Here is a 27,250-nt window from a genome sequence, read left to right as displayed (position 1 = left end):
CTCCTTGGCCCGCTGGTCGGCGCCGGCGAAGAGGTCGCGGATCGCACGCGGGTTCTTGTCGCCCTCGCCCTATTGCTAACATTCTTTAAAATAACATTTACCTTAGCGAACGGGTCCTTAGCCGGGTCGAGCAGGTCCACAATGTCTTCGTTGTAGAGCTCAATGAACTGCGCCTGCACGGAGAACTCCGGCGGGAGGTGACCCTGCGCGCGCGCCTCTTCGGCCCGCTGGTCGGCGCCGGCGAAGAGGTCGCGGATCGCCCGCGGGATGATCCCGCGCCGGTCTACGTCACCCTCGCTCTATTGCTAACATTCTTTAAAACAACATTTACCTTAGCGAACGGATCTTTGGCCGGGTCGAGCAGGTCCACAATGTCTTCGTTGTAGAGNCAACACTATTGACGACGCATCTGTTCTTGATGTTCCGAGCTCTGTTCGCGTATTTTAATGTGTTGAGCGTCTCCATGACTAAATGACCTGATGATGACGATGTTTCCCCGTACCTGTTTATACTCTGCCAACTCCAGTTGCAGCCGCGCCACTTCTTGCCGCAGCTGGTTGATGGTGCGCGACGTGAGGTCCTGGTTGACGACGCATCTGTTCTTGATGTTCCGAGCTCTGTTCGCGTATTTTAATGTGTTGAGCGTCTCCATGAAGTCCCGGTCGCTAGGCGACACGCACGCTATCATCACTGTGTTGCTGTTGCCTGAGGAAAATACGAGTTTTATCAAGCTTAGTTCGTTCGTTCGTTCGTTTCAGCCGAAAGACGTCCACTGCTGGACAAAGGACGATCTGGTGAAGGTCGGGGGAGGTGCCTGGATGCGAGCGGCGCAGGACCGGTCTTTGTGGAAATCCAAGCTTAGTAACGATAATAATTAATTTCTATTAAAACGAGTACGAATTAAGACTTCTGTCTACTTTCTAGGACTCACAATAAAAAAATATCTTTGTGAACCTTAATCATCCAAAAATCTGTTTTGCTGATTTTATTTTTGGTAGTTTTTATCATGGGTCCTAAAAGCTTACTACATTAGTAAGCTTAGTAAAATATATTTAAATAAATTGCAGCGTCATCATTTCTTATTATTATTATCCATAATTATGGAGGATCTACATCAATTTCATCTAAAAGTTTCTATCTTAAAATCAATTTCAAAATCACTTCTAAAATTCTAGATCAGTTCTTGTTATTACCTCCGAGCGAGTCTTGAAGCAGCCTCGTCAGCTTGGAATCTCGGTAGGGCACGTGCAGGACTTTCCGCGACTTGTCTCCGAGGGCCGATATGACGTTCCCGAGCGCCAGGAGCCCGCAGTTTATGGATATCCCCTCTTTGGCTCGCTCACCGGTGGCCCCTGAAACAAAATAAATAAAAGCCATGCAATAAATGCGTGTTTGCCTTCACCAGTTGGCGGTAGTAGAGTAAGGTCCTGTCACTCGCTAGCTGTGGCTAAGGCAGTGGCGCAAACTGGTGAGATTGCCCTCATTGGAACATCATTAAGCATCATGTTTCGACAAAACTCTTGAAGATTCAAAATCTATAAGGCCGTGTTCCCACTATGCCGGACCGGCATTTCTGCCGGAAACCGGACACCGGACAAGGGTGTTCACATTACACCGGATCACCGGATCCGAAATCCGAGCCGAATGAAGTGCGGGGAGCACGGGCGGGGCGGGGCGGGAAGCACGGGCGCGGCGGGGTGGGCCGCAACTCGTTCACATTACTCCGGTCCTGTGATTTTGCCGGCATTTTGTAGCGACAAAACGCTCGGTAAAAATGCCGGGCTCGGCGAAAAAGCCGGATCCGGGATAATGTGAACAGCTTCATACAATTTGTACCGCCGCTAGGCCTTCCGGCGATTTTACCCGGAAGATTTTATTTTTTTAGTGGGAACCCGGCCTAAAGGAATTTTGTGATAGATCACATCAGCGTTCGATTGCACAAAAATTATCGGTGCTGGTATTTTATGCAGAACAAAATTCCAACACCAGTATAAACTTTTAAATACCAGAACAGAAATCTTAAAAGCGAAATATGTAATACGAGTATCAAGATAGTATTACGTAAAATAAGTATGGACAAAAAGGAACCATTATCCCAATCATTACTCCATACAACTTTCTTGATGCAAACATAAGTTTGTTGTTATTTTGATTGCCATGGCTGTTTGGCATTTGCGTAGCGCGCGCTATGCAAATGAGGCACGCAGTTATGTGGGCCAAGTTTACAATAGACATAATATTATGCAAATGTATGAACGTTAGTATTCTCTTGTTGTTGTAAATCAGTTTGCATCTGAAGTGCCATCTCATTCAAAGTATTTATTTATCGTGAGAGGTTCTTTAAAGTCTGCAATAGATCTTATTTCCTAACGAATGTAACGCGATTTGCATACGGTTTGCACTTGCAGAATAATTTATTGCAGAGTAATTTAATGAAATTGAAGGATTTCTCGCTTTGTTTAACTGAAATGTTCATTGATAGATTTAAAACATGAATAGTGCAGATTCTTTCTTTGTATTAAGTTAGTCTTTCTGTAGCGTCTTTGTTTGATAGGATAATACCTAAATTAAAATCTGTCCATTTTATTTCGGATAGATAGATTGAAGTGTAAGCTCTACATGACAATGGACTGGAGAATAATTTATGCACGCACAAAATTTCTAGCTAGTACAAAATAAACAGTCAAATCACCTGTCCGTTTAAGTCTCTCAGAGCCGGCCAGATCAACAAAGTGGAACTTGGCCGTCAGCGTTTCAAACTGTTCCGGCGCTTCCGCGTCGACCTCCTTTTCGGTGACTTCCAGATCGGCAGCGAGTCTCCTCTGCCTCATTAGCAGGGTGAAGACTGCGTGGGATCGCGAGGAGGATGAGTTCATGTTGGTGGCAGCCGTGGTCCGGGCTAGGGCTCCAGCGCGAAGGGCGCCGAGTGCTTCCTTGATGCTGCGGACTGCCCGCATGGAAGCACCTACTACGCGGACGCCGCCGCAACCGTCTTCTGTTATCCTTAGCGCGCCCTGTTCGATAATAATATGACATTTAAGATATGTGGACTCTGTTGGATTTGAAACTTGAGATATGTGGACTTACGCCGATAGCACACTCACCACAAAACGTTGCTTTAAGGGAATGTAAACGCAGATATGTATATTATGTTTCGTTATAGTTTCGTCGTGGAAATGTGCTACCGACATATTCAACGGAATTATGATAACTCTTATTAAGTATTGTTTATTTTGTTGGACAACATGACATAGTACATCTTCGACAAAATGCCAAGTTTTAATTTACATTACATAAACGCAGATCTTAAGCTTTTTATTAAACTTGGCCTTTTATTTAAACAACACACGATAATCCTGAGTTTAAAATGCATTAAAACTCAATGGATTACTTCCCCAAGTCAAAAATGTAAAAGGACATAATGACAGTCGGTACATCGATACCACGGTCGAGTGGCCGCCGTACTACTGTTAACCCTAGAGTGCTCGTGCTATNGAGAACGGATTGTCCAAAACATATGAATTTGGTCTTATTCAATGCAGGATTAAGTGCCCTTTAACCGTCATGAAGACCACTTTTCGATAGGGTAAGTCCTTTACGCGGTCTAACCGGAAAACCGAAAAAACGCCCCTTTTGGGGGCCCCTACCACTTAAGCACAACTCCGTCGAAGTCGAAAACTTAGGAGAGTCTTAATGGGCAACCAATGAAGCCATTAAAGCAAAAAAATCTTTTGTAGGAATTATTTCCGATTTAATCAATTTTTGTGTTTAATTCTACTGGCCTAAGGCCTGTTTTGTTGAAGCACATGTCAGATGTAAGGAAAACCTTTAATTGTGCTAATAAGTTTAATATTTGATGATGTATGTAGATAAAAACAATAGTGTTTCTAAGATTTCTATAAATATTTCCTAATATTTCCAAAATATTTTTTTTCTTTAAATTTTAACCACAAATCTTTAATAAACGTTAATTTCTAATAGTGTATGCTTTATTCTATCATTTTTAACTGATTTTCATATTTTTAAACTGTTAATTGACACACAACCGGACTTTAAGTTTGGGCGGCAAAATGCTCATACGCGAGCACTCACGTTTCACGGAAAGGCGCGACTACTCTAGGGTTAATTAAAACTGCCCGCCCACAGTGACGGCTTAATTTTCTACAGCCTTGAGCCACAATGTAAATAGGTGCAATAGGATTGATTTTACAGGAATATTTAAGAGTCAGCAGCATTCTTCTACTAGGCGATGCGACGTATACTCCGTACTCATATTCATATTACACTCTGCGACGATTTTAGTCGCGGGTGGTGCGATTTTTTGACGCCGAGTGTAGTATGTGCTCTGGAATTTTTCCACGCAGAGAGGTAGGTAGGTAATGTACTTTTTTAATTCATCTGCATTCATTTACATTGTGCTTGTAATTAGGCAACGATGTTTGTTTTCTTGCACGGTTGGACGACGGCTCTAATTAGTGGCTGTAGGTAGTTTTCATCGGGAAAGATATCGCGGAAACATTATTTTAATCTCGGCTATTATGACGTGATAAGTATCGAAGCACGTCACGCACAATAGCAAAAGCGAAGGAGGTAGAGGAACACGGGTTCAAACTCCGCCGCTGCACTATTGTGGTGAACCCTAAGCTTACTACGAAGGGTTATCAGTAAGTAGAGTGTATTAACTAATTGCTAATGTTCTTTAAAACAACATTTACCTTAGCGAACGGGTCTTTAGCCGGGTCGAGGAGGTCCGCCACAATGTCTTTGTTGTAGATTTCAATGAAAAAGTATTATTGTTTACTAATAAAATGATAGAATAACAGAATACTTTATTATTTATTAAGTTCAATGAACTGCGTCTGCACCAAAAACTTCGGCGGGTGGTGTCCCTACGCACGCGCCTCCTCGGCCCGCTGGTCGGCGCCGGCGAAGAGGTCGCGTATCGCCCGTGGGATGATCCCGCACCGGTCTTCGTCACCCTCACTATATCGCTAATATTGTTTAAAAGAAAATTACCTTGGCGAACGGATCCTTAGCCGGGTCGAGTAGGTCCACAATGTCTTAGTTGTAGAGCTCAATGAACTGCGCCTGCACGGAGAACTCCGGCGGGAGGTGACCTTGCGCGCGCGCCTCTTCGGCCCGCTGGTCGGCGCCGGCGAAGAGGTCGTGTATCGCACGCGGGATGATCCCGCAGAGTCCTCATCGCCCTCGCTCTATTGCTAATATTCTTTAAAAAAGAAAATTACCTTGGCGAACGGATCCTTAGCCGGGTCAAGCAGGTCCACAATGTCTTCGTTGTAGAGCTCAATGAACTGCGCCTGCACGGAGAATTCGGGCGGGAGGTGACCCTGCGCGCGCGCCTCTTCAGCTCTCTGGTCGGCGCCGGCGAAGAGGTCGCGTATCGCCCGCGGGATGATCCCGCGCCGGTCTTCGTCGCCGTCACCTTCGCCCTCCCAGCCGCTGCCCATGGTGTATGTCTTGCCTGACCCCGTCTGGAAAGAAGGATTCGGTTAGAGTCGTTGGAGCAACAGAATTAAAAACAATATGAGCGGCATTTTATCGATCATTTGAAAGCATTTAATCTGCATCGAATTTTCAAAGACAGTGGACGTTTCCCTCAATGATCATCTGAGAGCATTAATCTATATCGAATTACTGGTGCAAAGTGTGGTGATGGTAATCTTCGGGACTAAGAGTATTGCACCTATTTAAAAAAATATTTCACTGTTTGAAAGGTTCCAGAAATCCAGATGGGCTGGGATGGGATGTATTTCTTTACGTAAATGATTAACGAAGAAATAGCAGCTAGCTGAAGCTAGTTAAAAATAAAATATGTTATTTAGAACGATCATAGAAATTCTATTAAGTTTGTTTAAAAAAGAACCTATTTATTTCACTACTTTGCTCCTTGGTTACTTAGTTCTACCACGCTAAAATTCCAGTAATACCCAAGAGGCTGTTACCATTCCAGTAATACCCAAGAGGCTGTTACCAATTTATCCTTTTATTACTTTGACCTAAAAATCCTGAGGCCAGGTGTGTTATTGGTCTATAAAAGTCGGCCGATTGTCGTTATGGCGGTGCATATTCACACCGTCTCGCGCCCTGGGCGTAGGCGTAACCTACTTAGTGGCACCTGGTTGATGAGTGTTGTCATGGTTGCCAGTGTGATGAATAGTGGTGTTACCCAATCGTTATGACTCTAGTAATTTGAATTTTTTGTCATCTAATCCTGGAAGGGTCGCCATGAAGTAAGTTGAGTCTTGAGGATGAATCAATACAAATGATGATCTTCTTCTGAGGTGTTTATTAAACCATCTTCTCTCAACCAGTCTTACACTTGTAATGATATAAAATCTAGTTACATAAATTAGTTCAATTATTCTTACGAAATCTGCCTTACTATGCTTTTAAAGCGCATACTCTGCTATTTTATGTTGTAGACACTATTAATAATTATGCTATTGTTAAACACTAAATAGCGACTTATTACAAAATGTTGAGCACGGAGTGCTATTTTAGCAGTGCGTGAGGGGGCTTCAAATAGTACCTTGTTCAATTTGAAAGGTATCAAGTTCAATCTCAAAAGCACCTTTCATTACCACGCTTATCATAAACAGAAGCTGCATGGCAGTTTGAAGCGTCTTCTCATCTCGGCGGATCGACATCAAGTAGTCGCTACCTCGTTAACGCCCCCAGTAGGCCTAAGATGCGCGCTGCGATAAGCGGTTATCACGCCATTTTATCGATTTTGCCCATACATTTTGACATCGATAAAAGTTATCACGGCGCGCATCTTAGGCCTACAGGTGGCGCTAGCGTGCCCCCATTTTAGACTTCCGTTTTCGAAAATTGGATAAAAACTAAACTCCAAATTTCGTACTAAACAGTTAATTTAATGGTTGGTTTCGATTTGATTTTGATTGCGCAAATATGAATACTATCATAAATGTGTGTAATGCGATTAAATCGAAATGTCACTGGAAGTTAAAAACCTGATATCCTTACTAAATTCGCCCACGCGATTATTTCCTTCATAGTTTTAAATGTCAGGTAATAGGAAATTAATGTAATTATAATTTATTTATCCGGTATAATCTTAAAAAAATAATTTATTCAAGAGACTTGAGTTGTGTTTAATTGCTGAAAATAAAGTGAATCTACAGATCGAAAATACATATATTGGAAGAATAATTTACAGTTACGATGATGATACCAATTTTTGGTTACTTCACAATGGACTTTTGATTACGTTTTAAACGTGAGTATAAATAAACTCTTGTTGATGTAACAAATAAATGGTTAAGTCAATATCTTTATGATTTTTATCCAAAAGCCTTTTTAACCTTTTCGGCAGGTTTATTTAACCTTTGTTACAATGCAATGCCTTCTACAAAGCTCCATCGGCAAAAAGGTGTCTTGCTCCAAAAAATATAAGAACGTCTGCTTCAGTTTAGGTAGAGTGACGTCACCAGTTCCCACGGTCACGCCCGCCGGACTGCCGAATTCACTTTCTAACTCGTGACCGTTTCTCTAAAGCAGAACAGCATAGCGTAATCTATATTAATAATTTNATGAGAGAGAAAGTAATCGTTTGTTTGTCAGTTGTCTAAGGCTGGGTTGCACCATCTTACTTTAACTTTGACAAACGTCAAAAATCTCTCAAACTCCATACAAAAAACACCGGTTATCGTCAAAGTTACGGTCAAAGTTAGGTGGTGCAACTCAGCCTAACTGTACATATGGACAGTACTATGCGGAATTAGAACAAAATGATTAGGTAGGTACTAACCTACTGTTACGTTCCGGTAGACAGTCAAAAATAATAATTTTGCCTCAAGACAAAACTGTAACAAAGATACAAATAAACCTGAAGCGTTTTAATCAGTAAGTGCCTATTTTAATCCAAGCCAAGGAGGTATTATGCAAGCTCACTCCATCATGCACGGCTCTAAAGGTCAGCGTACACCAAGAGCTTTCCCGTTTAAAAGTACACAAAGGGTGTCACGGTGTGACGCAACTATTTTGCCGACATTACTGGTGTACAATAATCCAATTGTCTGAGTGAGTCGCCAATTACGTGCAACGTTTAGTAACTGAACGAGGTAAGTGGCACGGCATTTTTTAATGGAGCGATAGTTTAGTTAGGATTATAATTACACAGATAAGGGGCAGATGTGAGCAATGAGATTTAATATTACGGTTATTTTAGATAATTATCTTCTGTTTCTTCTAGTGTAATTATTAAAGTAAAAACCAATTAAAGGACAATGACCAAAAATGTATGGAGTGTGGTCCAAATGTCCACCACTAACGAGACCTATGTAGTAAAATAGTCTACTAAATACTGATTCAGTATAACCGAACCGCAATCAAAAATATGCTGTCAGTAAAAAGTTTTGACTGAAGGAAAAGCCATGTTTTTAACCTTTTCATCCGAAAAATGTTCTTGATATCATTCTATCTATCGCACATTTTGGACTAATCTATGCATGTTATGTCATGTCGCTTAGTGTGCCGTGTTACATTCTAGCTAAAAGAAAAAAAAATGAACTCAGAAGAAAGACGACAATATTGGAATTATGGTCGGGTGGTCGCTGCTCCATCCCTTGGTTGTAGGGTGAAGTTATGTAACCTAAAACCATCCTTGATAAATGGGCTATCCATTACAAAACCAGTAGTTCCCGAGATTAGCGCGTAAACTACTACAATTTTTCATACAGTCATAACTTTTTGCTGACAGCTTATTTTTTTTTCGTCCCATACTGAAAGTTAATCTCTATTTAATGGACTATAAGCCAATATAGGTCTCATTAGTGGTGGACATTTGGACCACTTTTGGTCATTGTCCTTTAAAACTGTTGTATTTGATATCCAGTAAATACTAAATAACCTGAGTAGTTATACATATTAGGTAATTTAGTACTGAAAAACTTGGAGGTTAATTATTTACTGTAAGCCTGGATGTTTCACAAATCAGCAAGGAAATAAACAAAACCAATAAATCATAATGGTCATTTTGGCATAAGTAAGTTTGAATACAATTTTATTCCTTAATTATCTACTATCTGCATCAAAACTGAAGTTTTATCGTTCGATAAAATCACTAACGTGGGCACTCGAGATTTTCCACGTCACTCGTGATTATCGAGTGATTCTAACCCAACTACGTATAATTAGAAAACCGAAAGTGCGCGTCTTGCATGTTTACAAATTAATACTTCACGTGCTTAGAAAGCGCACTTTTTCTCCGCGATTATGATGCTCATCTACATTTTTTAGCGATTTTGAATTTTTGATGAGTCACTTTTAATAAAAAAATTAACTTGCAGTGTAATGTACCTACCTTATAATAAGTAATTCCAAGACGAACTCGATGAAAACATTCACAATTTATTTATTCATCATTCCGAGTCTGGAGTTTTCTTAAGAACTACAAGTAATCTTAGTAGGTACTTGAAGTAATAACTTGTTTTCACGCTTTACATAATTTTACGATGAATAAAGTTATATAATTTCCTACTTTATTGCTTTTAGTAACAATATCTATTTTTCCGGGTTCATAGCGTAGGTACCGATGATTATTTATTATATTTCTAGTTTTTACATACTGTAATATTAACTTTACATTTTGCCTTCAATATCCATAGCGTAATGAAATAAGTATGCACAAATAAAACTAATCCGTTTAGAACATGTTCCAAGAAGGAACGTCTGCAAACGACAATGAGCGTCATCCTGTTGTACTTAATTACCTTTAACGAATAAATAAACGCGGATGCTCTGCGTACGCGCAGGGATTAGCAACGTACGCCATAAATACACAAGCGACGGTAGTTGGTAGAGATCAGCTAGTACATAAGAGGATGAAAACTAAATAAAATTAATAAGCTAGACATTATAATTTCTGTAAAATAGGTATTGAAATCGGACTGGAAACAAAAAAGATACAAGCGTTTAAGTATCTTTGTATGGAAAATAAATACATAATTAGACTTAGGGCTGATTTTTCAATCATCAGTTAACTTTTAACTGAAGAATAAACTTGTCCTTTTTCAAATATTTCCCATACTGAAACTGTCAATATGCCAAACTTATTCTACAGTTAAAAGTTATTGAAATATCAGCCCTTATTTATCGATTTTTTTTATTTTAACAAAGATAAAAGGACTTGTTCTAAAATTATTTTTAATAATCTCTAATTAATTAATTCCAGTAAGTATTATAGTTATGATTGTGGTTATGATTAGACTGTTATATTTGAGCTGTGCCCCGGGCGACTGTCGGTCTGCCGCGCGTCGAATCGTGACTGACATACTGAAGGAGCATATCAACTTTGACATTTCATTTTATTGCCGTTACAGTTTTAGCGGCAGATGATTCATAACGAGAGCTCTCTTAAAATATCACGGCAGGAGATGGATGCTGTAAAATTAGTACACTTGGGGCTTATAGTGACTAACGCCCGTATTCACAAACGATAATGCTTAAGTGAAGCAGCAAATCGAACGCACAGCGTTGAATAGAGCTCTGTGATTGTGTCACCCTGTGCGTCACGCGCACTGAGACCTCATAGTAATGTTTGTGAATATGGGTGGGTGTGAGTTTCTTGCGCTGCTTCTCAGCTCTGGCCCATTTATTGTCCGAAGCAGTGGTAGGGTTAGTACTGGGACGTGTAAAAGTGCGTTTTAAAAAACTGCTTACAAATATAAAAAAACTAGCTGACCCGGCGAACTTTGTTCCGCCTTAATGGCAATAAATAACGGGATAAAAAGTATCCTATGTCCTTCTCCTGGCTCTAAACTACCTCCCTGACAATTTTCAGCTAAATCGGTTCAGCCGTTCTTGAGTTATAAGTGGAGTAACTAACACGACTTTCTTTTATAATATAGATTGATTTTATGAGGTTTCGACATTTGCTTTAAAACGGTCATTAAACCTTTTTCAATTGCTTTTTAAACAGCTTTTATCTCTGGTATTGTAATTGTATTACTCTCACTTCATTAACGCCAATATAAGTAATGAATTCACTCGTAAGTTACGCGAATTTAGATTAAATAAATAAACAAGGACTAATTGGCAATTAGCTTTGGTTTGTGATGTGCGGCTTTCTCTGAGTTACGAATACGATCGCGTTAAAAATATAAGAAGCATAGAATTACAGCTGCTGTCTAGATTTTCCATTTAATAACTGGAACTGAGTCGCTACAATGTGCCGAGAGAGTGGCCGCTCGAGCGACACTAATCAGAGATAGATATTATATGCAATAAGAAAGCTAGAAAAAATATTTTTTAGAAAAATGTGTCAGATACAACTATTTTGTGGCTGTCTTTCAGGAATTGCTGTAAAATTAGATTTTTAGTAGTAAATTTTAAAACTTTATTAGTGACGTCATAGACTAATAAAATCTATGGAAGGTCGCGTTTTGTCAGCTCATAAAAGTGGTGTCAACTACCCCACTGGGAACAAATAAACGTGTCAAAGTATTAAGGTCAGTCATACACCTAACAAACTATACTCGTAGAAAACTTTATTTTGTCGTAATTCAAGTAACGACTCTACTTTACTTCTGTTCTGTAGGAATATTAAGTTACAAATGAGAACACAACTCCACGGGAACGTCTTGAGAATGAGTAGAGTGCCTTGTAGAGCCCTCTACTGAGTACACAACCAACTCTCCTTTCTTTCGTCATCTTGTTGGGAAATGACACAGTTCCACGTGCGTTATATGACGGTAACATAGGTTTTCTTTTGCTTTTATGCTGTTAACTAGGTCTATAAGAATAACAATCTAAGTTCAAGACGCCTGTACAAGAGGGATATATCTCATACTAGTGAAATTCTTCGATTCGAATCTAAAACTTCTTCGATTGATACAACAAACAAAAGACTAATCACGTAAAGGTACAACAAATGCAACCTATCACAAACTTTCGATCAGTTCTTTAACTATGTTTGACAAGTTCTGCTTACTGGGAAGACCCACATCAGCCGCGGCCCTAACTGACCTAAATTTTAACGAGATTATTCCCATATACCTTTTTAGATATAGTGAATAAATAAGCCAGCAACATGGACCTTTGTTGATATCAAGGTAGGTCACTGATAAAATAAATCAAAGCGTATTTAAGTAACTTAGGTGATCTGCGGCAATATCTCATTCCTATTGAGGATTATAAATACAAATATTCCAACAAATACCTGATTTGCGCTGGATAAAATCAACAAAACTATAACACCTAAAAAACCAGTAAGCGCAAGAAAATTGAGGCACTTCTGAACTAAACCAATGCTGCACTGGCTCAGTTTTTCCATACATTCTGAATCTATGTAAAAATATGTAATCTAACTATTAAAATCTTATGCACCCCTGTTATTCCTAATGACCATGCCATTGGGTTTGTTTACATTTGGTATCGCTTCCCGTTGGCCGTACTTTAGGCGTAATTGAGCCCAACAATAACAGGCTGGCAGATATCCTTCAAAACACAGGATTGCTATTCGTTTCTTATATGAAATCACCTACAGGGAAGACCCAGGTGGGCGTGCCACTGACCTACATTGTCCCATTTCTCAGGATAAGGGGGGAAGGTAGATCAATCATGCAACACAAGCACGGAAATTGTCACTTTCAGTTAGAAATGCCGTAACCATAGGAAATTATCCTGCTTTCNCTCGTCATATCTCAGAATTCCCATATATCACAACATAGCGCTTTAAGTGAATATACCTACAAGTATAAAGCTTTGAAATAAAATACGTTTCATCTTTGTCCGCCGTGGGGCATTTTCTCATATTAAAGTTCCCAATGTCCTTTCCTTCAAATTGCAATAGTTGAAGTTCTATAAAAATGTACAGTTTTCGTTTCCTTCAATTTTCAAAAATTCATTTTCTTCTGGGTCACCCTGTATTTATGTATTCGTCATTAGAGTGAATAGCTCAGAAAAAGAAATTAGTTTTTTGAAAGGCTTTTTGAAGAATGGCTTTTTTGTAACTTTTTGGACTTTAAATAAAAGCCGTTATTATTATAAGCCATTTTATTGATATTTACCTCAAAGATTAATGTATTTCATTTTATTAATAGGAAATTGTCGTAGTTTTTTAATATCCGGTATCCGGCCGGATAGTGAGTTACTATCCGGTATCCGGCCGGATAGTAAATATAGGCCGGATATCCGGCCTACCGGATAGTTGCCGGATATCCGTTTCATCTCTATCTTAAAATATCACGGCAGGAGATGGATGCTGTAATATTAGTACACTTGGGGCTTACAGTGACTAACGCTTGTATTCACAAACGATGCTTGCTTAAGTGAAGCAGCAAATCGAACGCACAGCGTTTCAAGAGCTCTATGATTGTGTCACCCTGTGCGTCCACGCGCACTGAGACCTCATAAGTAATGTTTGGGAATACGGGTGTGAGTTTCTTGTGCTGCTTCTTCTCAGCTCTGGCCCATTTATTGTCCGAAGCAGTGGTAGGGTTAGTACTGGGACGTGTAAAAGTGCGTTTTAAAAAACTGCTTACAAATATAAAATTAATTTTATGAGGTTTCGACATTTGCTTTAAAATGGTCATAAAACCTTTTTCAATTGCTTTTTAAACAGCTTTTATCTCTGGTATTGTTATTGAATTTTTCTCACTTCATTAACGCCAATATAAGTAATGAATTCATTCGTAAGTTATGGCAACGCGAATTTAGATTAAATAAATAAACAAGGACTAATTGGCAATTAGTTTTGGTTTGTGATGTGCGGCTTTCTCTGAGTTACGAATACTATCGCGTTAAAAATACAAGAAGCATAGAATTACAGCTGCTGTCTAGATTTTCCATTTAATAACTGGAACTGAGTCGCTACAATGTGTCGAGAGAGTGGCCGCTCGAGCGACACTAATCAGAGATAGATATTAAATGCAATAAGAAAGCTAGAAAAAATATTTTTAGAGAAATGTGTCAGATACAACTATTTTGTGGCCGTCTTTCAGGAATTGCTGTAAAATTAGATTTTTAGTAGTAAATTTGAAAACTTTATTAGTGACGTCATAGACTAATAAAATCTATGGAAGGTCGCGTTTTGCCAGCTCATAAAAGTGGTGTCAACTACCCCACTGGGAACAAATAAACGTGTCAAAGTATTAAGGTCAGTCATACACATAACGAACTATACTCGTAGAAAACTTTTTTTGTCGTAATTCAAGTAACGACTCTACTTCACTTCTGTTCTGTAGGAATATTAAGTTACAAATGAGAACACAACTCCACGGGAACATCTTGAGAATGAGTAGAGTGCCTTGTAGAGCCTCTACTGAGTACACAACCAACTCTCCTTTCTTTCGTCATATTGTTGGGAAATGACACAGTTCCACGTGCGTTCTATGACGGTAACATAGGTTTTCTTTTGCTTTTATGATGTTGACTAGGTCTATAAGAATCAAAATTTAAGTTCAAGACGCCTGTATTGGATATATCTCAAATTGTAGATACTAGTGAAAACTTCTTCGATTGATACAACAAACAAAAGACTAATCACGTAAAGGTACAACAAATGCAACCTATCACAAACTTTCGATCAGATCTTTAACTATGTTTGACAAGTTCTGCTTACTGGGAAGACCCACATCAGCCGCGGCCCTAACTGACCTAAATTTTAACGGGATTATTCCCATATACCTTTTTAGATACATATGTATACATAGTGAATAAATAAGCCAGCACTATGGACCTTTGTTGAAATCAAGATCACCGATAGAATAAATCAAAGTGTATTTAAGTTAATAGGTAAGCAAAGGTGATCTGCGGCAATATCTCATACTCTATTGAGGATCATAAACGCAAAAATAACAGCAAATATCTGTCAAATACCTGCTTTGTGCTGCATAAAAACAGCAAAATTATAAGGCCTAGAAAACGAGTAAGCGCAAGAAAAGTGAGGCACTTCAGAACTAGACCACTGCTGCATTGAGTCAGTTTTTCCATACATTCTGACAGTTGTCAAAGTCAAACACTAGAAAATGTATGTAAATTGACATTCGATGACATGATTGTTGCCTCACTTTAGAAGACTAGGCGTAATTGAGCTCAACAATAACAGGCTGGCAGATATCCTTCAAAACACAGGATTGCCATTCGTGTTTTATATGAAAACACCTACAGGGAAGACCCAGGTGGGCGTGCCACTGACCTACATTGTCCCATTTCTCAGGATGAGGGGGGAAGGTAGATCAATCATGCAACACAGGCACGGAAATTGTCACTTTCAGGTGAGTTAGAAATGCCGTAACCATAGGAAATTCTTGTGATTTGTTTGAAAATAAAAAAGCTAATGTAGGTCTGATAGTTATTTTGCTGTCTTTGATAGCAACCTATTAGCAATTATTTAAGAAAAGTCTTTCTCGGTTTAAATTTATAATGCCAAGTTTCTTAATTGGGTTTTTTAGCTGGATCGTGCTCATTTTCTACGTTTCAACATGCTGAAGTGTAGCTATTGCGACAAATAATGCACGTATTATACAACATCACAAGATTGACTCTACACGATTATGCAAACGTCTAATTGAATCAGCAAACACGACACAGCACGCGTCTTTGCTCGCCTATTAACAAACTGCGGCGAATGTATGTTAGTCAAATATAGGAAATAATTCTGAAACGTATGTAGTTACAGGGTTATTAGGTAATTATGTATTAAACTTATGACATAAATCGACCAATCGATCATAAAAGTGATCATAACAGTGATGATACATAATTAACGATGCATCTTCTGAAATCGAGATATCGGATATGGATATAAAAATGCGTGGACCCTCAAAGACGATGAACCTTGGCCATACCTGTTCCTACAACCTTTAAGTGCATGGGTGGGCTTAAGTATTAAATCATTTGAATACACAGGGAAGTAATCAATTCGTTAAATACATAACATGGAATGCGAATAAATTTAACTGTTTCTTGACACGAGCCAAGGTCAAGGTGGACGATATTTTTACTAATAACGTGTTTACAGGCCGTTTGGCTTGTGTTGTGACTTAATACTGGCGTAATACTAGATCTGGTACAAGCGATAAATACTTTGGGTCACTGAAATATGTGACAGGTGAATTGGGTCTAGAATTGATACACTAACATAGAGAGATGTAAAATGACTGAATCTGACCAGTCACGATTGTCATAAACCATAAATGACCGGTCAGTTATTGTTAAATTCAGTCAATTTGACTCAAATATTGTACTGTACTCCCACCAAATAATGTTCGTTCGTTCGTTCGTTTCAGGTGGAAGACCACTAGCCGATAGTCCACTGCTGTATACGTTTAGGTACCCAATTTTTTTATAAGCAATTTTAAATTAAGGAACGTTTTATTTTGTTTAATTATGAAGGAATAAGACGGCATCAAAGTCGACGTGCGCGGAGATGCAACATTCCCTTCCCTATTAATAAAGGGCCTTCATGTAGGTATCTACCGGGGATTACTAATATTTGGCCAAAAAACGTTTCCCAAATTATCACATGGCAAACAACGTNTCAATTATAGCCCCGTAACCAGCTTCCTATGATTTGTTAGAAAATAAAAAAGGTCAAGTAGGTCTGATGGTTATTTTGCTGTCTTTGATAGCAACCTATTAGTAATTATTTTAGAAACGTTGGGTGCTGGGCTTTCTCGTTTTAAGTTTCTAATGCCAAGTTTTTAATTGGGTTTTTTAGTTGGATCGTGTTCATTTTCTACGTTTCAAAATGCTGAAGTCTAGACAAATAATGCATGTATTATACAACATCACAAGATTGACTCTACACGATTATGCAAACGTCTAATTGAATCAGCAAACACGACACAGCACGCGTCTTTGCTCGCCTATTAACAAATTGCGGCGAATGTATGTTAGTCCAATATAGGAAATAATTCTGTCTGTAGTTACAGGGTTATTAGGTAATTATGTATTAAAACTTGTGACATAAATCGATCAATCGACCATAAATGTGATAATTAACGATGCATCTTCTGAAGTCTAGACATCGGATATGGATATAAAAATGCGTGGACCCTCAAAGACTATGAACCTTGGCCATACCTGTTCCTATAACCTTTAAGTGCATGAGTGGGCTTAAGTATTAAATCATTTGAATACACAGGGAAGTAATCAATTCGTTAAATACATAACATGGAATGCGAATAAATTTAACTGTTTCTTGACACGAGCCAAGGTCAAGGTGGACGATATTTTTACTAATAACGTGTTTACAGGCCGTTTGGTTTGTGACTTAATACTGGCGTAATAGTAGATCTGGTACAAGCGATAAATACTTAGGGTTACTGAAATATGTTTAGGTATTTATTACAGTATCATACATAACGGGGTTTTCCTTGCATGAATACATGGCTTATTATGTAGGTATCTACCGGAAAATGTACTCCTTATTTGTCGTGATATTAGCTGTTATACTTAGGAATAGCCCGACGGATTAGCAAGCTGAAGTGGCAATGGGCAGGGCATATAGTACGCAGAACTGACGGCCGATGGGGCAGCAAGGTTCTGGACTGGTACCAGAAAACGCATCGTGCGACGTCCACCCACAAGGTAGACCGACGACCTGATAAAGGTAGCAGGAAGGCGCTGGATGCAGGTCGCTACCAACCGTGCGATGTGGAAGTCATTGGGGGTGGCCTATGTTCAGCAGTGGACGTCCTGTGATTGAAATGATGATGACGACTTAGGAATAACATATCGTTTTAATGGTGAAATCGTTTAAGTATTGGATCACTAGTTGCAAAGGTGATCTCCACTAACGTACAACGACGTTTATGCCAATCGCTATTAACTTGTCACTCAGACCAAACCAAGGTAGAGTTAAGGTGCGCGAGCATTGATATAATGTTTGCGTACTGATGTCACCGTGCAAAATAATAGAGACACCATAGCGCCGAGAATTACCTCCTCACCTGGAATTTCATAGACTGAATGACATAAGAGCGTTGATTTGTTATTATGCTATTAGACGTAGTTACAATACGATATAAGCATAGGTACAACATGATGGTTTGTAATTTAAATTGAAAAATTATACTGTATACTATAATTCTTATTGCCTTACCTACGAATAGCAATATACTAATAATAATATGTATCTTCTAAATATATAAAAGGAGAAACTGACTGACTGACTGACTGACATATCAACGCACAGCCTAAACGGCTAAACGTAGGCACTTGAAATTTGGAAGGGACGTAGCTTAGGTACCGTAGTGGTGCACTAAGAAAGGAATTCCCGAAATTCCCACGGGAACGGAAATTAGCGGCATTATTAATATAACTTATTATTCAAAGAAAGAAAGAAATATTTTTTTATTTAATCCAAAATCCTTGACTACAATATTTATTTTATTTTATTTATCTTTATTAAAGAAACATACAGCCTTGTTTGACACATGCATATTAGTATACAATACATAGTTAGTTTTATTTGAACCAAATTGGCAGCCACTCAGCATGTGTTATGCTATAGGTTAGAACCTAGAGCAGGGGTGGCCAACGGGTCGATCGCGACTATTAGTCCAGTCGATCGTGGCAAGGCAAAAAATACTACATGATTGTGTACTAAACTAAGCTGTTTTATTTAAGATTTCAAGAAGTATGTAAGTGGTAGATCGCCCAGGGTTTCGTTAGTAAACAGTAGATCTTCTGTTTAATCAAGTTGGCCACCCCTGACCTAGAGCATAACATTTTGTGGCACAACGCTGGTTGTTATCTAAAATCTCATGTTCACCATAAACGGTTTAGTCTTTAGTAATATCACAAACCTATCTTGTTTGTCAAGGACTACTATTATCAATGACAAGTGAGGCGCCAAAACTGTTATCTGAACATACACTAATCTCGCAGATAAATAGTGCAGGTACTCGCGGGTGATGTCACACTGACCATATAGGTAACAGCGGACCTTTATATTTAAATTGCTCGCACAAAGCAACTTCTATTAGTGTTGTGTACTTTGATTAGGTACGTGACCAAAAAGTGTACCTTAGTACAACAGATAATAGTGCAAAACCAAGTTCTATTCTTTGAGGGAGTAAGATGAGTCGCCTCGAGAGCCGAGGCTAAATGAGAGATTTTAACCGACTCGTGCCGAAAGAAGAATTATATTAAATCTCAGTAATATAATTATAGTCCCGTACCAAACTGGTTTAAATATTGAAATTCAACCAACCGAAACATTAAAATCTATGCTTGAAATTGCATTCAGCTTCGTTCTTTTTTAGTATGCAACTAAAAAGTTCAACTCTCTCTTATTTTTATTCTACAGTATTTAAAAGGTAACATAAGTCCAAAGATTTGAGCTGCTGTGTGAATATTATAGCGTTATACCAAAATGAATAGGTATCATACATTATCAATATAATTATACCAAAGCCTTCATTATGAGAATAGTCAAATAGGAAGGTGCATGCATGCGTTTGTTTCCTTGGCTATTTGCGTTTTAAATAATAATATTATCAGTGTTATTCACATCTCCGTGCTAATCTCACTAGTAGCAATTTGATAGCGGTCGATACACCTTATCGACGCCCACTCGCCTACTGTGATACGACTATACAGTGTGAGTCACGTTAAAAGTGTACATATGAAAATAGATGAAACTAGACCTATTTTTATCGACAAAAAAGAGGTAAAAAATTTTTTGAGATTTAAAAAAAAAAATTATAGATTTTTTTTTAATAGATTTGTTTTTGGTTTGGTTTGATACGATAGAGAATAATACAAAGTAATAAAAACCACCGGTTATAGGGGCATTTTTTGGAGAAATTTATCAAATAACCAAAAAAACACGAATTTAAAAACAAATTTTTTTCAAAAAGTATCATTTTTTATTATTTGTTGGCCTTTTTTATGTATTTTATGTATTTTTTTAGTATCGCCTGTTATTTAGCATTATTACTGTTTTTATTTTATCAGGATATAACCGCTTAGTTTAAAAGTTATTACGTTTTCCTTACAAAGTAATTAGAAGAAAAAAAATTCTATAAAAATTAAAAAAAAAAATATAAAAAAATTTTTGACGTCTTTTTTGTCGATAAAAATAGGTCTAGTTTCATCTATTTTCATATGTACACTTTAACGTGACTCACACTGTATTTCTATACTAGCACTATATTTTATATCAGTTTCTAAAATAGCTCGTGAAAGTGAAAAGAAAACGCCGCCCAATTATCCAACAGAGCTAATTAATTTTAATGACAGCGCAAACTGAGCCCGCGCATCGAACGACGCGTGTTTCGGATGGAGAAACGATATTTATGTACTTTATTGTTGTGTTAATTCACTAAAAGATCAGCCGAACTGGCATATATTAGACAAAAAATGTGAAAAAGATATCAAATAAACGCTAAGATTTTTTTTATAATTAAAAATAATTCGTAATATTGCTTCATTATTATGTTGTGATTATGAATTTATCATTAATGCAATAAATTTAATATAGATACGATCGAGGTGTTAATCAATAAAGATTCTTTAATAGCTGACAAATCCCAATATTATGATAACAAACGGCGCACGGCGCGGCGTCTGTATTTCACGTTATGACTGTTGTACCGCTTAAAGCTGCATTCCAGGAAATAGTTAAAACGGTTGGCAAACAGCTTCGTACGACAGTAAGCTCGACAAAAACATGTCAAGTTGTTTATGGAAGCCACAGACTTGACCTAGGCTGCACAAAGCGCGCCTTTGCCTAGGCAATGAGTCAACGCGGACAAATAACTCTGCTTGTGGCGAGTACACACGTGCGATAGCGGCCGTCACGCCGAAATGACGTCACGACAAATTTAGAAACGGTAACCAAAGTTTACATACTGAAAGTACCTACTTATGACATTGTGATATGTTTAACGTTAAACCTAAAGGTGGTATTAATAAATAAATCCACAACGTTCGGTCACGATTAGTGCGAATGTGATTTAAAAGATGAACCAGTGTCTCCAGCTCTCTATATGCCTTCAGATGCTACGATTGGCATAACTATTTTCAGGCAACTTGAATTATTATTTGATCAGATGATTCTCTCTTCTTTGACACTAGCTGTAAGTTATGAGCTATAGTAACGACTTCATAATATCCGTGATAGCGTTGTAAAGCTGCATCAAATGTAGAGCTTCCTTAGCACCGGGAACTCGAAGGCATGCGCTGCAGCCGATATAGATCAGAGGCTCGCGCCGACCGCCCTTATACAGCGAACGGCGCTAATACGGCTCTAATGGGCGCCGCTTTTGTCGCATCACAATGTCCTGCTTTCATAATTAGCTGGCCTTTGCTTTTGCATATTTGAATCTATACTAATATTATAAATGCGAAAGTAACTCTGTCTGTCTGTCTCGTTTTCACGCCTAAACCACTGAATCGATCTTGATGAAATTAGGCATAAAGATAGTTTGAGTCCCGGGAAAGGACATAGGATAGTTTTTATCCCGGTTTTTGAAACAGGGACGCGCGCGATAAAGTTTTTCTGTGACAGACAAAATTACACGCGGGCGGAAAGCTAGTTAGCAATAAATCTAATTTTAAGCGCCAAGTAGGTATAAGTGCAATTTGGCAAAATGTTGCGGTATTCATGTATTGGAGTAAACTAGACATTTCGCAAATGTTCCCACTTCCCACCCCTAGTTTCAGTTCTTTAACAGTGACATCCTCTTTGCAATGTTGATTATACGCAAGGCCAGCTTGATAGTCGTGTGAATATCCTTATTATGTGTTAAATCATTTTAGTTTCAGTCACGACGACTACATTACTTTATATTATGACCACATGCCAGAGTTTTTAGCTTGATGTATTACCATGTATTACCTACTAAATCAATGCATGTCACTCTGTTACAAGGTCATCTGCGATGAAGATATTGGACTTGGAGCGATAAAATACGAAATCTAAATCGTCTAGGTGTCTGATTTTATTAGGTACCGAGATTACATTCCGATGAATACGATATTTTAAAGATAGTGCATTCCGATAGCTGGACTATGTCTATGGTAGTCTCCTCCGATTGGAGTTAAAAATCATAAAGAAAATAGTTAAGTGAGTTGTTATTAAGTAATTCATTGCAAACAAATAACAACATAGGAAGGATATAATTAAATACATTAATATTTTAAAGCCAAATGATGGAGCGTCACAATTTTGTTGATTATGTCGAGGTAAGTATAAAAATGGACATTGTGTGTCGCTATTTTACGTCTAACCCGCGTTTCTTTTAGTTGGAAGTGTAACAGCAGTAAGTATGTGGATATATTTACATATCAAAAAATCTTTTATAAGTATGTGACATGTGTTTATCGACTTCGCATTCCTAAAAAGGAATGTGCGTAAATTAATAAAACACGCATAGTATCTGTTAAAAACCGCCATTTATATATCCAGTTTCCTAAACGAGTTACTATAAAAACCGTTGAACAAACACGTTTAATCGATATAATCACTGATTATATGTACAATTCGCAAAAAAATATCATTTAGAAATAGACGTTGGCGAAACTTTCGTCGTTATAAAACCAAATTAAGTAAAATTATTGTATTGCTAAATGGTTTTTGCCCGCGGCTTTGCCCACGTGAAACCTTGACACAAAAATAGAGTAGTCTATGTCCTTTTGCCGGGACTCACTCTACTCTACATATATCATACAAAATTTCACCAAAATCGGTTCAGTGCGTAAAAGTGTAACAAACAGTTACTTTCGCATGTATAACAGGTAAGTAGGGAGCGTTGTTCTTTAGAATTCGTTTAACTCCTTTCCTTCATTGTCTACAAAGCCTTTGTAGTTCAAAATGACTAGTAGCATCGGCTAATGTATCGGATTTCCGGTGATAAGTGTATTGATAACAGAAGAATGAGTAACTATTGTGGTAATGTATTGCAGCCAATTTGTGACTATAATTGACTATTTGCTGCTAATGCGCTTGTGGATCAGTCATTCAATTAATACACGTCAATTTACTGGACACTAAAACAGTTAATTGACTTCTATGAATTTATCATTTTCATTGCTCTTTATATGTTTTTCTGCTTATTTTAGACATTTTCAGGGTTCCGCAGTTTTTGAAAAATGGAAGAAAATTGAAAATCCAATTTTATATCCTCATTCAAATTCTAAAAGTAATTCTTTATTCCATCATTAAGTTTAAGTCCATAAAATAAACGTGTTCAATTTACTCAATATCACCGCTATGTAGCTGCTACAAGCTCGAAGTAAATACTGTAATCTGTCCATAGCGCTTTATAAGGTAGTCGTTCAATTTAACACCTCTGCTTCTCTCCATTTTCAATGATCCCTTTCTAACAGTTCAGTGATATAGTTTGTTCAGTGATATAGTTTATAGATTTAGCCCGTATTCACATGCATTACTATGAGGTCTCACAGTGCGTGTGGACGCACAGGGTGTCACACGAACCATACACAGAGCTCTATTCAACGATGTGCGTTCGATTTGCTGCTTCACTTAAGCAAACATCGTTTGTGAATACGGTTAATTATAGTTACTTGAGTTAGCTTTTCAAATAGGTACCTAGTCCTGAAATATTTCGCTATAATGCATAGTATTGTTAGTTAATGACTATAAACTGTAGATAACGACACTTATCAGTTTATTTTTATTTTGGTTGCATGTTGTCAAACAGTTTAATCTAATCACTGTAAACATTTTGTGTGAGTAATAAGACAAATTTTATGAATCTATTGTATTTTGTAGGTTTAATTGCTATTTACAATCTGTGCTTAACCAGTAGGAAGCAGATTCACTGATTGAATTTAAGCCATGTATCGGATAAGTTTTACATTGTTGGGTCAAACATTTGAACAAATGAAGAGCGTCAATTTATACACGCTGCATTCGTGTTGACGCGATGCTTTCGCTTCTACAAAGCTTCAAGGGAACACTTTCACGGTATCTAAATTAATCTGTTTCACTGTTAGTGGCAGTTTACCATAACAAGTAGAAAGTTTACACGATTGAATAGTACCGTTCGCTGTGCGAGTTAGACAACAGGGTTTGTCTGTGCTCGTGGGAGCTCGTTAAAACGGACTCCTAGTGATGCTCAGGTGAATCACTCATTCGGCAACGACCGGCGAAATGTTTTGGAAACTAGGCCGAAACTTTCTGCACGCACAAATGAACGACATACATGATGCGAGAAAGATCATCCCGGAAAAGACATTAGTATATTACTTAGTTAGACCAACATCTACAGAATCTAAACTCACTTCTTGCTTGAGAAGAACTTAATTTGACATGAGACACAAGATCAAATAATGAAGATCAAAATAACATTATTACAGGAATAATGATCTCTCTCCTGAATATAAAAGTAAGTTTAATGAATAAATATTACGAATATTACTTAAGTATTCTATCTGCACTTAATTTCACCAGTGATCATGGTTAATAGGTACCTTTTTATTTTTCGATATATTTTTTTCCTTATAGCATCATGCATTTGCACATTTACCGATAACGAATTATATATTTTATGTAGATTTGCACGTTACATTATTTGCATTATCGTCGCGACCTTGTTACCCCGCACTAGTCCAGTCGCGTAGTTCAAAAACCCCATTCGTCACATCTCCGATCTGCTGCACTAATCTAGCCAATTACGTGGCCGCCTTAATGGCCGGGNCCATAGTGTGCCGGTTTCCGACCTCGAGGTGACTGCACATTACAACTGGGTCGGTTGACCCCTGCCGCATTCGGACTTCCGAAAGGAGATTGATGTTTCGTCATTGTGCGATTTTCCGCGAGAGAAACTAGCTACGTCTTATTTTAGTGTAAGTACAACAGGTATAATTACTTACTAGATAAAGTGCCTTACATGAATTTCAATATGTTAAAAATATTTAGTGATTGCTATTCAAGTTTGTAAAAAACTCATAAAACTCATTTATTTATGCAAGTAGGCTTTTAAAAAGCACTTTTACACGTGCCAGTATTAACCCTACCATTGCTTCAGGACAATAAATGGGCCAGTACTGTATTGTATTCAGGTATTCATAAGATTTAAAGTTCATATTATGTTGTTAATGGTTAATTAAGATTACGCTCACTTTTATCTGGCAGGTAAATTATCGGTCATAAGGATAATAACAGATCAGATTGCTGATTAAACACCTTGTAGAAACAGGTGGCATAAAGACCATTAAAATTGACCATATGTTTGCTTATTTGATCCATTAAATACATGATATTGACGGCAATTGAAATGCTAATATTTTAAACATACTTCCATCGTACATCTAATAGAGCTGAACGTGAATTTGCATAGTAGTTAAATTTAAATTATGCAGGAGTTATTTTTAACGAGTTTTAAGGTTATTTAATGCGCGTACACGTTTATAATCATAATCAAAGCACGCGACGGCAAAGGATCATGGTGTATGTATGCATAGACTTCTAAATAATTTGACTTTTAAAAAGTCTATAAAAATAATCGTTCAATATAAATAGACAGATGCTACATTTTTTGTTCGATTCTATGCAAAAAGTTACAGGGTTTTTGCTCTACCGTCTGCGATTGCCGCTCTCAGCTCATATCTTTTATTTATTATGAAAAACTTTTTTATGGAAGTAATTATATTTAAGAAAAAACACTCATTATAAACACTAATAACTATGAATATGCACATGGATTCGGAGATGATCTTACTAAAATAAAGATTTAATATCCATCAGTCTCTTTATCATAAAGCCTTTCTATAGTTTCCATATAGGTAAATTAACGCTTTTGATGCTAATTGGAAATATTTATAAGTCGGATGTTACAAAATAATTAGCAATATCGCAATTTGAGGCCGAATGGGCGCGTGGGCCGCGCAGGACCTCGGCTGCGCCCGCGCACCTTATACATGTCACCTTTTATATTGTTGGTTACATGCAAATCATAATCGCCTGCCATTGGATAGACGTTTTTGTACACATTTAAGCACAACCGCGTGGGCTGTGCAGGAATTTGGGCACTGGATTGCGAGTGTGCTACTTTTGCTCTATTAGGTTTGTAGATGAATATTACTCAATGATTTGACTAAAGGTTACGTGTCACCGGCGCTAGTGACTAAAGATATCTTCATAAATGTATTTGCCATTAATTAATTAAAAAAAGTAAAGTTGATGTAGAGCTTCGACGCACTGCCATTGATGCTTTATCCCACTAATAGATGATCTTCCAAAGTACAGTCCCGATTTCAAATAAAGGAGAGACGCTCTCAGCATGCGTATTTTCCTAAGTTATTGTCGCCTTCTTCCAGCTATTCTGAGATATGTCGTCTAGTAATGACTGTTTTTTGCGGCTGGGTTTACAGCCTTCCGAAAGTAAAAAAATAATAATAAGAGCTCATTGAACTGAGGACTTTTTTCAGGTTTATACTGAACTGTAATTAAAATATCTCAGAATATTAACAAATTTCCCATGAACATAATGTGGCTTTTTAATAAAGAACAAAAAGAAAATTACGCAGTTTTGCAGAGGTTAATTGGTTGTAAAATAGCGCCTTATTTCGCCGGTTTGGTTTAACAATATAATCTGCACAACGGCGACTTGATACAAGCAGTGGGCGGACGGTTCTGCATTACCGCAATTGCTTAAATTCGGTAAGCCCTCTCACTCAATCTTGAAGACATGCCCCCAATTACTCATCACGAACTGTAGCAGACAGAAAATAACAACTTTTACTATTTATTTTTAACATAATAGACTTCCATAACCGTCTATTTGACCGACGAAAACCTTTTTATGGGCACGGTCTCATGGACTTCAGGGGATTTTGAAGCAAGCATATTTATTTTAGAATAACTTAAAAAAACTTTATTTTAAAAAGATCTGATACGTTTCCAAGTATTTTAAAGTAAAATACAACTGCCAGTTGTACTCATATCAAACATTATTGTATAAGTATTCTTATTAACCTTTGGGCTATAACTTCTTACTATTTTTGCTATGAGTTGGTAGAGTGCCTACTGTGTTGTACCCATATTATGTTTATGTAGTGCATTACTTTTACACGACTGTAGCGGCACTGCAGTAAACTGAGCCGAGACAAATTGCCCGTGAGCCTGCCATAAAGTCATTCCACTTTGTTCCAAATGACTGTAATGAGACAGCAAAAATTACGTGTAATTCGTTTTTTATGCCTTGATCTGCAACCGGCATTAATAAGATATTGCAATTTTTTTAACAAAAATAAAACCCGAAATATTTCTTAGAGAAATAATAAAAAT

The 27,250-nt window shown here is 37.7% G+C and overlaps 1 protein-coding gene across 1 annotated transcript in view; it reads right to left on the bottom strand.

Moving 5' to 3' along the window:
• The window catches only part of LOC114359579 (kinesin-like protein 31E), a 68,674-nt gene that overhangs the window by 37,889 nt on the left and 3,535 nt on the right, over nt 1-27,250 (bottom strand). Inside the window, exons 2-5 of the mRNA XM_028314022.1 lie at nt 5,247-5,492; nt 2,693-3,014; nt 1,194-1,352; nt 503-705 (exon numbers count right to left, since the gene is read on the bottom strand). Of these exons, the coding sequence (XP_028169823.1) occupies nt 503-705; nt 1,194-1,352; nt 2,693-3,014; nt 5,247-5,468 (906 nt within the window). The 5' untranslated portion in view covers nt 5,469-5,492. The remainder of the gene's footprint in view (nt 1-502; nt 706-1,193; nt 1,353-2,692; nt 3,015-5,246; nt 5,493-27,250) is intronic.

Source organism: Ostrinia furnacalis, unplaced genomic scaffold (assembly GCF_004193835.3).
Source record: "Ostrinia furnacalis isolate ACB-3 unplaced genomic scaffold, ASM419383v2 OfSCF4495, whole genome shotgun sequence".
NCBI classification, from domain to species: domain Eukaryota; kingdom Metazoa; phylum Arthropoda; class Insecta; order Lepidoptera; family Crambidae; genus Ostrinia; species Ostrinia furnacalis.
This window is presented reverse-complemented; position numbering and strand designations above follow the sequence as displayed.